Here is a 12137-nt window from a genome sequence, read left to right as displayed (position 1 = left end):
GGTAGAAGAGAGATTGGGCAGAGATCAGGGAAATACATTAATAGTACAAGCTGCTGGTATAAGAGTAGAGTGGGTCAGTAGGGTCGGAGGTCCGCAGGTCAACGTACAGCTATGCAGTCATGTGACTAGGACAGGAAGTGAGCTTACTAATAATGTATACCAGGGACGTCGAAACCCAGTCCTTGGGGACCGTAATCCAACTGGACTTTCTGACCTACCAGGTGCAAATCTTGTTCCATTTTCCTTCTTAAGAGCCGTTTTCCACCCCGGAGGACAGAAAATCCAGCAGAATTGTGATCCTCCAGGACTGGGGTCTGCCCATCATTGACTGGATTTACTGGTCTGTTGTATGTATTTACTTTGGGACAAAAATGTGAAACCTTGAAGACTCTCCTCATTCTTTACTTTTCTTATACTTGTTTTTTAAGAAAGCAACGCTTAATTTGAAGATAAAATATAACAGCATTCTGGGAGGGGGGCTAATCACTTATAACAAATACTGGAGGGTCTTGGAAGAGACCTCATGTGTGGATGTCCGGAATATTTAACATAAATATATTTAACATTAAAGAAGTATAACAAGCTTTTTGGTTTTCTTATATTTTAATGCACCTTCCTCTCAGGATATGGACAGACGACGTCATTTAAATGGAATCAAACTTTTATTACGTCTGTTGATCAGATGTGTTGGGATCTCTGAGGTGGAGACACCAAACCATTCAGATTACATGACTCAAACCGACTTTTCTCAGCAAGATTAACAAAAATGTAGTAGGCCTATTGATAAACAAAAACTCTGTGTGTGTGCGTGTGTGTGTGTGTGTGTGTGTGTGTATCCTCCACAGAACTATCTGACAGGTGAATTCAGGTAAAATGAAGACAAACTGTCCTGTTTCTAACGATTATTCTTTAAATGCACTGACAAAACTGTAGTTTAGAGGATTAATACTCAGGTCTAATGTTGCAGCATATAGCCCAGTGACAGTTCCGTCTGAATATATATGAAGCCGTAATGTACATAAATGAATTAACAGTGATGTAGCCAGAGATGATTACAGAAGCTAAACACGGCATCAACAACACAACATGATTAACGTGTTCTGATAAGTTAGACAAGCTCGCGTTTGTTGGTGCAGGAAGCTGCCAAAGCTGTGATCATATGTGCCATAAAGGAGAACCAGTGCCAGACTGGGAGAAGGAGGCTCCTCTTCACCACCATCAGCCTCCTCCACTGCCTGGCTTCAGGTCTCCTGGAGCTGCTGCTTATGTCATAACTGACTACTGAGAATCTTCTGTCTCCACCGCCAGGCTGCCGTTGCTTCCTGTGCGGTTCCAGGTGGTGGCGTCAGTCTCCAGAGACAGGCTGACGGAGGTGGTCTCTGAGGAGTTGGTGGACACATCCAGCAGGATCTGGGGGGCCGTGGGAGGGTGGCCGAAGGGGGCACTGGAGGGAGCTGCGCTGGATGGAGGCGTGTCAGAGGTGTTAAAGGCTGGGCTGGAGGAGAGGTTGGAGGGGTTGAGGGAGGGGGAGTCGGACAGCTCGAGGGAGAGGGACTCAGATTCAGAACTAATAGGGGGACCGCCCGTGGTGGTGGGTTTGGGAGGGTGCGGGGGGGTCGGTTCCTGAGGATCCGTGCAAACGACCTGCCCTTCTGCTATGTACCACACCTCATTGTGCCTGTTCAACAGCTTCAGAGGACTACACACACACACACACACACACACACACACACACACACACACACACACACACACACACACACACACACACAAAATCAAATTGATTGAAAACAACATTTGGTTTTGACTTCAGGTTAGATGTGAGAAAATTGCAAAAATAATCCCTTCAAATGTGCATCGTGGGTACTTTTTTTTTATACCCGAAGCTGTTTCCAGGGGACATTTAAAAATGATGCACATGTTCAAAGGCAGCTGCATTAAGATGGGATTTTCTAAGGAAGTCCAACTAAAACCAGTTGGAAAGCATAAAAATACATTTACAGACTTTAGTGTCTGTTCCACTCATAAACCTCTGGACCCCTGGAAACCTTTGTGTTCACATAAAACGCTGAACTTAATTTTGAAATGTTGTAAAACACACAGATGGGGGTGAATTAGGACCATCGTGGTGATTTTGCGCCACCTAAAGGTGGAATTCAGCATTTCATTTCAAATCTAAAACAACTTCTCATGTACTTGTGAACTTATAAGAGGTTAAGAGTTACTGACACTGGTACCATGTCATACCTGTCATACCCGACTCCATAGTGGTAGCTGTGGTTGTAGGAAGCGCCAACTCTCTCCAGCTCTTTCGTCAGCAGGTGAGCCTGAAGCCTGGAGGTCACAGACAGCATCCAGCCTCCGTAACCCCTCACGTACACGTCCATCTCCGGCATCTCGGTGAAATACAGCTGAGCAGGAAATCAAAACATTTAGAATGATGATGAGACTTCATGACAGCTCGTATTTCTGCTGAGTCAGCAGCTGCAGCACAGTCACCATGAAGAGGATGAACTCGGCTCACCTTGTCATTGGTAGGTACCGGCGGTTTCTCCTGATAGGCTGCTGGCACCAGGAAACTGAGGGTGTAGATGGCAGGCTCCCACATCTTTGTCTCCTCGGGTATTTTGACCAGCACGGGGGCGGTCATCTCCATCTGGATGCCTAAACACGTCATAAAAAAACCTGACCTACATACCTCCTCCTTATGAGTTCCACAATAGAATGTAAATAGTTTTGGAGATACTTGGAAGCCAAAAAGGTAAGAAAGTCCATGCTTGATTTAGTTACATGGAGTTCCTGCCTCTGATTGGTCCTCACCTCCTTCATTGGCTCCCGAGATGTACTGGAAAAGTCTTCTGAAAGCCATGGCAGCGCCCACGCCCATGAAATAAGCTTCGGCGTCCGTGGACACCCAGCGAGTGGGGCTGTAGTGTCGCACCTGCACACGCAAACGCACATGAACTCCGAGCCGGACCGGGTGTGAGGCTGCCTGAGACCTTCAACTGACCTCATATTCATCTGTTTTGCAGACCAGCTCATATTCCAGACACTCCTTTGACTCGGTACAGAAGCTGGTGTTGGTGCTCGGTCTGTAAGAGTCGAGAATTACTTCACCACAGGTAAAAGCAAAGTCGAATTAATGAGATATCCGAGTTCTAAAATCGGACGATTTGAACCTTTGATTGTCCGGAATACCCAGATACATGCAGCCAATCAACGTTGAGGATTAAATAAATGCGCAAGAAAGAGAAATTCACAAATCAGATATTGTGGGTTTGCTTACACAGCACCCTCCGTTAGCGGATGCGGGGCTGCGGTCAGACTCACCCGACGCTTCCCTCCACAGAGCTCAGCACGATCAGTGCGACTAAAACCGGGAAGAAGTCCCTGAGGAAGGACAGACAGGTGCTCAGAACACATTGGGATGTGGACTAATCAGCGGTAGGAGCGGCGAGGAGCCGCGTCAGACGCGCGTCAGCGGCTTTTGCAGTGCGCAGATGAAACGGGACACGTTCCACTGAAGCAAAGGCGTTTTGAGGTCGGGAAGGGGGGTGGGGGGATCAGTACTCTGCGCAGTATTTTTAAATGCTCAATTTGACACAATTTCTGCGGAAAATGTTTCAGATACGCGCACGAGGGAATGATCGCAAAATGATGCAAAATATAAAAATACATTTAAAAAAAATCCACCAAAACTTGGGGATGACGCTGCAGAAAAGTCCCCAAAGCCTCCAGATATTCACAAATGAACCGATTATCATCATGCGGGAGGGAATGAGCGCAGATTAGATACTCACATTGTCCCGGCCCCGCGCTTGTGCGTGTCCGTGCGTGTCTCTTCCACCTGCCGGCGGTGCGCAGAGGAGCGGAGGATGGAGAGACCGCAGTCTGCTGCACTCTGACGGACTGCAGTGAGGACCACACCACCCCCTCCCGCACACCCAAAGCTCACGCCAGGGAGGGGTGGAGCTAAACCATCAAGCGCACCGACAGGGCGTGCACGCGCGCTGCAGTGACGAAGTGGTCCGAGGGGCCTTCAGAGCAGCGCTGATCATTCACCCCCCTAAATAATTGACATGGAAAAACCCAAGCTGTTCTTGATGGAGACTACTTTAAGAGTGTTTTTATGTTGAAATGCAGTTTAATATCACTCAGCAAAAACATTTGTGCCTTTTGACATCCACCAGTACCAGTGACACACTTTTGTTATGGGTGATGTTGAAGGTTCTTCTCAGAACCACTTTATTAGAACAATTCAGACAGACATCAAACAGCTCAACACCAAAGTTTCACACGCCCGTCCGTGCGTCTGGCTTCTGTCTCGCATCTGTCCATTTAAAAATGTGGCATTAGAGTCTTTACACGCACTTCTCCTGGCTGGCATGTTTTGAACCAACACGTGTCTTTAAATTATTTACAACGGCCCTCTCGGCTCCGCCTGGCTGCACGCACGTTTAAGCTTTCACCAATAACCTCCCCCCCCGTAATTGATAAAGATCGCAACAAAAGCAAAAAGGTAAAAAAGAAAAAAAAAAAACATTGGTGAACTCTGCTCAGACGGGACTGTGTGGCCATAAAACGAGGACAAAGAGCGCGGCTGCTGCTGATGGAGCAGAATTCTGGTTTATTCATGGCCCACGTGGCGCCGTAACCTTAAACTCAACCGCCAGAGTGCTACACTGACGACCAACGAAATGATAACACTGAAATACCACTTTTCTAATTGCGGTGAAGCAATTTTCTGAAATACACTCCCTCTTAAACCCACACGTTTAAATCTAAAAGAAAAGCAGAAGGTGGCCTGTACAATGTGGCGATGTTACGTAATGACCCCCCGGACATTACAGAGCCCTGAACAGTGTCAATGATATCACTGATGAGCCTTTTACCTGAGTCAGGCTGGAGGGGGTCCAAGGCTGTGTGTTGTCTCTAATCCCTCTCTCTCACACACACACACACACACTCACAAACACTCCTAACAAGCAGAAAGTAACATTTTAAATAGCAGATATTATAACAGAGAAAACAGCAAATGTTTCTCTAAAATAATAATAATCTTTGGAAAAGAGAGAGAATGAGAGAGGGAGGGAGAGCGAGCATCAAAAGAATGTCAGGCCATTTCCAGGTGCTCTGGAGAACCCACAAACATCCAATAATAGTTCTGTTGTAGTTCTATTTTTTGTTTGTATTTTTGATTTTTTTGCATAGCCAGTCAGCGGGCGGGGCCACTGCAACCAGGTCAGGAGTATAAAAAGAAAAACTGTCACTGGGGGCGGAGTGCCTTGGTCCAAGTGTGCCCCCACGCCAAGTCAGCCGGGCTGGGGACGATCAGTGGACACCCTTCCCAAACAAAGGCGCAGCTTCCCGCTCACAAATTGGACTCTTTCTGACGATCGCGTCCGTTGCACGTCTTCTTGACTTTGGAAATCCCCTCCAGTACTCCGGACTCCGTGACTCTGGAGAAACAAGGCAGTCATAAAAATCCGGAATTCTGCAGAGGAGAGTTTTCAGGGATAACCGCCAGCAGCTAAGAGCTACAAAACTCGACTCACACTTCATCCATCTCTACGTCCTCCTCATCCTGAGGAAGTTGCAGGTAGGGGTTATTGGACGCTGGTCTGAACTTGTAGCCCGTCAACACAAAGAAGATGAGAGTGGACAACTCCACGAGAAACTGAAGAGAATGGGAAAGGGTGAGGATGACTGGAAAAGACAGCAAAAATGACGGGATGGAGAAACGCAAGGTTGCCTCACCTCGAAGCACCACTGCCACTGGAAAGGCAGAGTGACTTTGAGCAGAATGGCGATGATCCGTGTAAAGTAGATGTAGCAAACGATCTTGAAAAGAAAGAAAAGCTTGCGTCAGGTATTTAAGTGGCGATCGGAGGAGATGAGCGGATGAAAACGTCCTCACCATGACGTAATAGTGCCGGAAGAGTTTGAGCTTCTCCAAATTGACCGCGGCTGAAAAACACGAGGCCCAAAGGTCACGACCACAGAAGAGAAAGGGAGGTTTTGCTGGGAAACACGTGTTTGCTCACCTTTGCCATCTGTAGTGGAAGCTTCTTGGAGGTGACGGATGGACCTGCAGAGAGGCGTGTTAGAGAACTACAAACACACCTTTTACAGGAGCAACCCCGGTAACACACACACACACACACACACACACACCACTGACCAGACAACAGGGAACAGGATGGCTCCACAGCAGATGAGGTCGACCAGGAAGAGGATATTCTTCCACAGGTAATACTCGGTGGAACCTTCCTCTGTGGACTCGATGATGATGTAGGCAACGTTAGCAAGGACCTGGAGGACGACAGGCGAGTGGATCAACAATAGAAATCATCCATGAAAAGGTGCGTCGCGTCCACGCACCTGCAGAGGGATGACGATCATAAATATCTTCTTTTCCTTGTCAGACAGGATGTATTTGACAAAAGCCCAGCCGGTGCCAATCAGAGCCAGCGTGATGAAGAGGAGCGCCCCCTTGAGTCTACAGGGAACATGTCATCAATATGTTTAGGCAGAAATATGCTGCTTTAAAACTCCAAATGCTGATGGAAGTCCACTTACAAGTGTGTGATATAATACATGACGGCCCAGCCTTCGATCGGGTGACCCTTCGAGTTGATGAAGTGAAAATTGATCTGAAAACCAAGACGCACAAAAGTAATAGAATAAAATCAGAATTAACATCAGGTTGGAGCAAATCATAGCAGTAAATGACCATTAACTTACACTATGGAAAACCAAAGATGCCGATTTGGTGAAAGCCAGCGCTGCCATTAGCCAGTGGATCTTGAATACACTGTACCTGCAAGGACAAGGATGCAGTCTAAGCCAAAAGCTGACAAATCCATCAGCAATAGCTCGTAATGTCAATCTGCGTCGGCAAATTAATATTTATCAAATAGTACAAGGCATCAGCCTTTCATAGAACACAGAAACCTTAACACCTGTATGTTTGCACGACCTTTTTAACATGTTTGTATCCTCCCGTTAGCATTTAGCTCAAGGCAACGTTGCTTGATTGGGTGTCGGTAGGAAAAGGCCAACGCCACGAGGGACCAGTGGATCCCTAAATGTTACATGATGTAGCTGTACCTGTGCTTCATGAGCGTGTACACCCAGATCATAGCCGCGGTGAAGAAGACCCCCGCCATGCCGATATACAGGCGCGACAGCGGGATTTCTGCTGCTGACAGGTAGCCCCCCGGATTCTTCTCCGTCACCTCCACCTGCAGAGAAGTTAAAGTTCTAACGCACGAATCTATTACACACACGTGCACCAACACATGCTCAACTCACAGTGAGGGAGTACGGCAATGCCTCTCTGTTCAGAATGTTTTGACAGTAGTGGAACTTGAGGCTGTACAGACCCTGAGCTTCCACGCCGAATGTCATGTGAAACTGTGGGAGAGACAACAGGAAATGACCTCACTGAGCACAGTAATATTCTTATTAGCAACATATTATGTATGCGTGTGTTAACACTCCCACAGCAGCGTTACTTACACTGAAGTTGTAGGAGCCTTTGTGTTTGCCCAAATCTAAAGTCAGCTTGTTGAGCTCCTTCAGCTAGAATATAGAAAAAGCAATAAAAGTATATTAAATTCTGCTTCCATCAATTCATCACATGAAAAGACAAACATTTCTTACATTGAACTCAGTTTCTTCTGTTTTCTTTGCTTCAACTGCAGGAGGCATCTTTTCCTGCTGATCTTGAGGCTTCTCCCCCTTTTCGCCAGCTTGCTGTGATGCATTTTTGTCGCCACTGTCTGATTGTTTATTCTTTTCAGTTTTAACAGAAGCAGGCGCCTCCCTGGTCTTCCTCTCACCTACAATAAACAGTCAGACAGTGAGGAGATGTTCACATTTATCAACATAAGTGAAAGAAGAACTGAAAATCTTACCTTTAGGTGCTTCAGGCTTCTGTTTTGAGATTAAAATGTTGTCTGGCTGACCCAAAACTTTCACATTGACGCTACATAAAAGAAAAAAACACAGTGTTCAAAGCTATTGAAACCACAGTGAAAGACAATTTTACAGAAAGACGGTAAAGCACTAACCTGGGAGTGTTGATATCGATGATGAAGAGAATGAGAGGCTCAGTGTTGCTCAGCTGTGTGTCACTGAGCAGACATGTCTCCACGTCTTTTGCCTGGAAGAAACAAACAGTCAAATAGACTATATACACCCCCCTTTTCACCATAAAACCATCTGAATCTGGAACATTTTACAGCGTATTTGGAAAGTTGACTAGCATAGATTATTGAAAACCACATACCGTAATTTCTGGACTATAAGCTGCTACTTTTTTTCTACACTTTAAACACCGCGCCTATTCTACGGTGCGGCTTATTTTTTTATTTTTTTCGTGGCGCACTATCACAACTATTGTGAATCAGTCATTTTTACTAACCCACATCAGCATGGAAAATACTAGAAGAAAAGCATATGATCCGACTTTTAAGTTAAACGCGATCACTCTGGCGGTTGAAGAAGGAAATTGAGCTGGCGCGCGTAATCTTGGCATTACGGTAATCAACGGCGAGAAGGTGGAGACGGCAGCATGAAAAACTGATCCAAAGCAAAGACGACAAAAGCTTTTAGACGTAAACATCGCAGGTGGCCTGAGCTTGAAAACGTTCTGGAAGACTGGGTCAACACACAGAGAGCAGGCGGCCGCGGTGTTTCCGCTGTAGAAATCAGATGGAAGGCAAAATAAATCACCACTGCCATGAAAACAGAAGATTTTAGACGTGGGCCATCGGGGAGTTTTAGATTGTTCATTGTTTGAGTAAAAAAGCATAAACAACGTCATTTGTGTGTAGCTGATACAAACGTATATTTCACGGTAGCTGCATTACAGACACCGTTAGAAAAAAAAAAAAGCATTTACCGGTAGAATATATTTGTTTATGTTGCTAAACGGATTAAATTAAAAGAAAAGTTAAAAAATCTTGACGTGATAAAAATTGGATTTAAGGTCTCTGTATAAACATACAAGTGAAAAGAGTGTCTGATGTTCCTTACCTGTCTGTCACTCGTTAGTGACTCGTCTCTTATAGTAATAAAAACATATACCGGTACTAAATGTTGTCGATCTAATTTTTCATATTACTACGTGGGACCTGCGGCTTAAAATCCGGTGCGGCTTGTATAAGTACAAAATTGATTTTCTTTCTAAAATTAGATTAATGAGGTGCGCTCTGTAGTCCAGAAATTACGGTACATCTGATCTGAATCTCGTGTTTTTTATATTCTAAAGAAATAAAGATGCACTCACTGCGTAGGACATGACTCCATTTACACGGGACCTCGACAGGCTGAAACCAATCTGAAGAGAGGGTACAAGATGAGCTCAGACGTTGGTGCCAAGGCATGTAGCATCAATTGATTTAGCAATATTCATAAAGATGAAAGTGGGCTGCAGTTAGTGGTCTTTCAAAGTGACTCACAAACTAACCAAACTGCACTTTCAGTACCAATGGTAATTTTGTCTTTTTCTCCAGTGAATAAAGAAACAACACCACATAATGCCTATCTTTCATTGTCATAAAACGCTGCCATATCTATTAAGAAAGTCAATAATACAGTACCAGCAAAACCTGTTCAATATTGTGCAAACAATGTCTTGAACGCGCTAAGTCACAGAACTTTGTTGGGACCAAATTGAACACAGTAACAGACATTGTTTTTTATCTCCTAACAGAAAGCTGTTTTATTTCTCTATAGGTCATTTTAACATTGCACAATTTCCTCCATCACCAAGGAAAACGTTTATCTTCCTATTCCTGCCCCCCCCCCCCACACTTCTTTGTCTAAATCACCCAAACTTACATCACAAACCAGCCAAAATATGCAACGTGTCACAAGATTGTGATACATAAAGCAAGATTATAACTCCTCCAAAAATACCATTTGTACAGAAATATGGTTATAGCAGCCTGTCCTCTGACTATACGTTATCAAATCAATCAATCATGTACAAATAACCCTCCCTAAAAAGCCCACGTCATTTAACACGTTTATAAATACGTGGAACACACGCACGCACTTACAGGATATGCGCTGCCGTTGACCAGCTTTTCTGGAAGACGCAAAGAAGTCAAGTTGACATCCAGAGTCCCGTTGGGAAAGAAACCAAAGTTGTTGAGATCCACATAAGATCGAGTTTCGTTCTGCAAAGACAGCGACAATCAAAAGTCATACTTGACACATCACTATTGGACAACTAACAGTCACACGTTAACTTAAAGAGATAAATCCTGTCGTGAGTTATATCACCATCACAACAATCATGCTATTCTAAGTCACAGCGTGACCGCTATTCCACATCACAATTCATGTAAGCTAAATAAACGACTAGCTAACAATATCAAAATAGGATTGGAGGACTCCAATCGGTACATTGCTTAGCGTTAGCTCGGTAACGCCGACTGAAATTCCTAAGAGAGCGGTCTTACATTTAAAGTGAGCTTGTGTATCCTAGCTTTGCACGCCGACAGCAGTGTTAGGAGTAAATATGCAGCCACGACACAACCCTTGTGTGCCACAGCCATCACTAGTCACTTCTCGACCTGCTAGCGACAACCGCTAATGTTAGCTAACGAAAGTCTTAGCCAGATGGTTAAATAGCGAGGAATCAAGTAGTCCTAGTATGAAACGAGGCAATGTGAAGCGCTACTATTATTTAAATCCACACTGTTACTTATTTAACGGAATGTTTCTCAGTTAACTGTGAGCTTTCCAAATTCCCAAAGGTGAGTACATCGTGAAAGGTACCAGTTAGCCTTCAATTAACAAACTCGGACTTCCTGGTTTGACTCCAGGACAAGACGTCACGCCAACATTGGCGCACACTTCCGGGTCACGTGGTCTTAAGCTCGCGCTGCGCATTTTCAATAGCATAAATTAGCAGGTATAAATGTTTTTGTGATTAAATATTGAGTATCCACAATGCCATTGGGTGCTTTGCTTATAATATATCAAACGGACCGAATTATCTGGGGTTTTTTTTATGCGTGTGCGAGTTTCCGGTTAAACTGCTGATGAGTGCCATAAATTCCACGTTGGATTGGATCAGCTCTGTAGACAGATAAACTCACACTTAGAATAAATTATTCCCTGTCGACATTTGAACGGCGCTACAGGATAAATGTGAGCACTGAAAAACTTTAAAAGCCTTTAAACAGCAGCTCCAAATTATTACAGAACAAACCCTCTTGTAAGACTTCAAGAAAGAAGCACAACTAAATATTTACAGTAAAATTCAAGGACAGGCTACATGGCTTGTTTTACAGCTGTTTACTTAGAAATAAAGTTCCAACATGTATATACATGTTCAAACAGCTTGAAGAAAGAGCAAACTATAATAGTGGTGTTGTTTTGTTATTATTATTGTAAATAGTTTAACATGCTCCCAGATTCTTGGCCAAAAAGAGATAAACCACAATGGCAAACTCTGAAACTACATTACTCACATTACATTAATCACATTATACTTGTTACTTTCATTCATATTGTCATACTTTTGTCAAGTATTGTGATTTTTATATATTTAAAAAAACATTTAAAAAAAATCAGTTATCTGTTTAAATATAATTTTAAAACTGATGATCGGCTCTGGTTGCAGCTGGTTAGTTTATTTGCTGATGGTTATATTGCACGCATTGCCGGCAACTGAGATGGTTGGAGCGATGATCGTGCCCCCCCCCTCCGCTGTCATCATGGGACGGGGTGCTCCAGCAGAGGAGGAAGATAGAGCACTCCTCTCTGTGAATGGAAGGATGCAACAGAGATATTCAGAACACTGAGTCTGATACAGACCTGTGAGTTGTGTTTCTGTCAGTCTCACCTGGAGCGTATGCGCTCATTAACTCCTCTGAGGCCTTGGTCATATTCATCCTCCTCAGGGCCTCGTTGGTGATCTTCACTGCCGTCTCTTCGCTGTAGCTCCTCAGTAGTTTATCCACAGTTTCAATGCGGGACGCATCCTCCAGGTGGGCTCTGGGGATGGGATTACAGTTTTCCAACAAATTATGTGTGAGGTACCACTTAAAGGTTTTAAAGTCGTCCTTCAGCAGGTCATCCAGGATCTTGAGTAGCAGCTCCTGAATCAGCATCTT

At 44.4% G+C, this 12137-nt stretch overlaps 2 protein-coding genes across 2 annotated transcripts; both read right to left on the bottom strand.

The window, feature by feature from the left end:
* Positions 1-643: 643 nt before the first annotated feature.
* LOC130526902 (uncharacterized) lies at positions 644-4039 on the bottom strand. The gene is made up of 7 exons (XM_057034908.1): positions 3801-4039; positions 3331-3390; positions 3011-3092; positions 2821-2941; positions 2525-2664; positions 2248-2411; positions 644-1699 (listed from the first exon to the last, which is right to left on the bottom strand). Coding segments are annotated over exons 1-7 (990 nt in total). The 5' UTR covers positions 3803-4039; the 3' UTR covers positions 644-1278.
* Positions 4040-4204: 165 nt separating this feature from the next.
* LOC130526840 (protein GPR108-like) lies at positions 4205-10843 on the bottom strand. The gene is made up of 18 exons (XM_057034812.1): positions 10476-10843; positions 10071-10190; positions 9296-9346; positions 8076-8167; positions 7920-7990; positions 7666-7844; positions 7522-7584; positions 7315-7416; positions 7111-7244; positions 6745-6820; positions 6580-6653; positions 6382-6499; positions 6182-6312; positions 6045-6088; positions 5918-5967; positions 5758-5841; positions 5556-5677; positions 4205-5459 (listed from the first exon to the last, which is right to left on the bottom strand). Exons 1-18 carry the CDS (start codon positions 10569-10571, stop codon positions 5372-5374), a joined length of 1695 nt encoding a protein of 564 aa, XP_056890792.1. The 5' UTR covers positions 10572-10843; the 3' UTR covers positions 4205-5371.
* Positions 10844-12137: the final 1294 nt, after the last annotated feature.

This window comes from Takifugu flavidus, chromosome 6 (genome assembly GCF_003711565.1).
Source record: "Takifugu flavidus isolate HTHZ2018 chromosome 6, ASM371156v2, whole genome shotgun sequence".
NCBI lineage: Eukaryota > Metazoa > Chordata > Actinopteri > Tetraodontiformes > Tetraodontidae > Takifugu > Takifugu flavidus.
The sequence above is the reverse complement of the archived record's forward strand: the minus strand, read 5'-3'. Positions and strand labels throughout refer to the sequence as shown.

Coding starts and splice junctions, on each gene's coding strand:
- LOC130526902 (XM_057034908.1), bottom strand. Junction 2,665..2,820: donor CTCGGGAGCCAATGAAGGAG/GTGAGGACCAAT, acceptor TGACGTGTTTAG/GCATCCAGATGGAGATGACC. Junction 2,412..2,524: donor CGGTACCTACCAATGACAAG/GTGAGCCGAGTT, acceptor TTTCCTGCTCAG/CTGTATTTCACCGAGATGCC.
- LOC130526840 (XM_057034812.1), bottom strand. CDS start 10,571: ATGGCTGTGGCACACAAGGGTTGTGTCGTGGCTGCATATTTACTCCTA. Junction 7,417..7,521: donor AAGGCTCCTACAACTTCAGT/GTAAGTAACGCT, acceptor TCTCTCCCACAG/TTTCACATGACATTCGGCGT. Junction 5,842..5,917: donor TCCGGCACTATTACGTCATG/GTGAGGACGTTT, acceptor TTTCTTTTCAAG/ATCGTTTGCTACATCTACTT.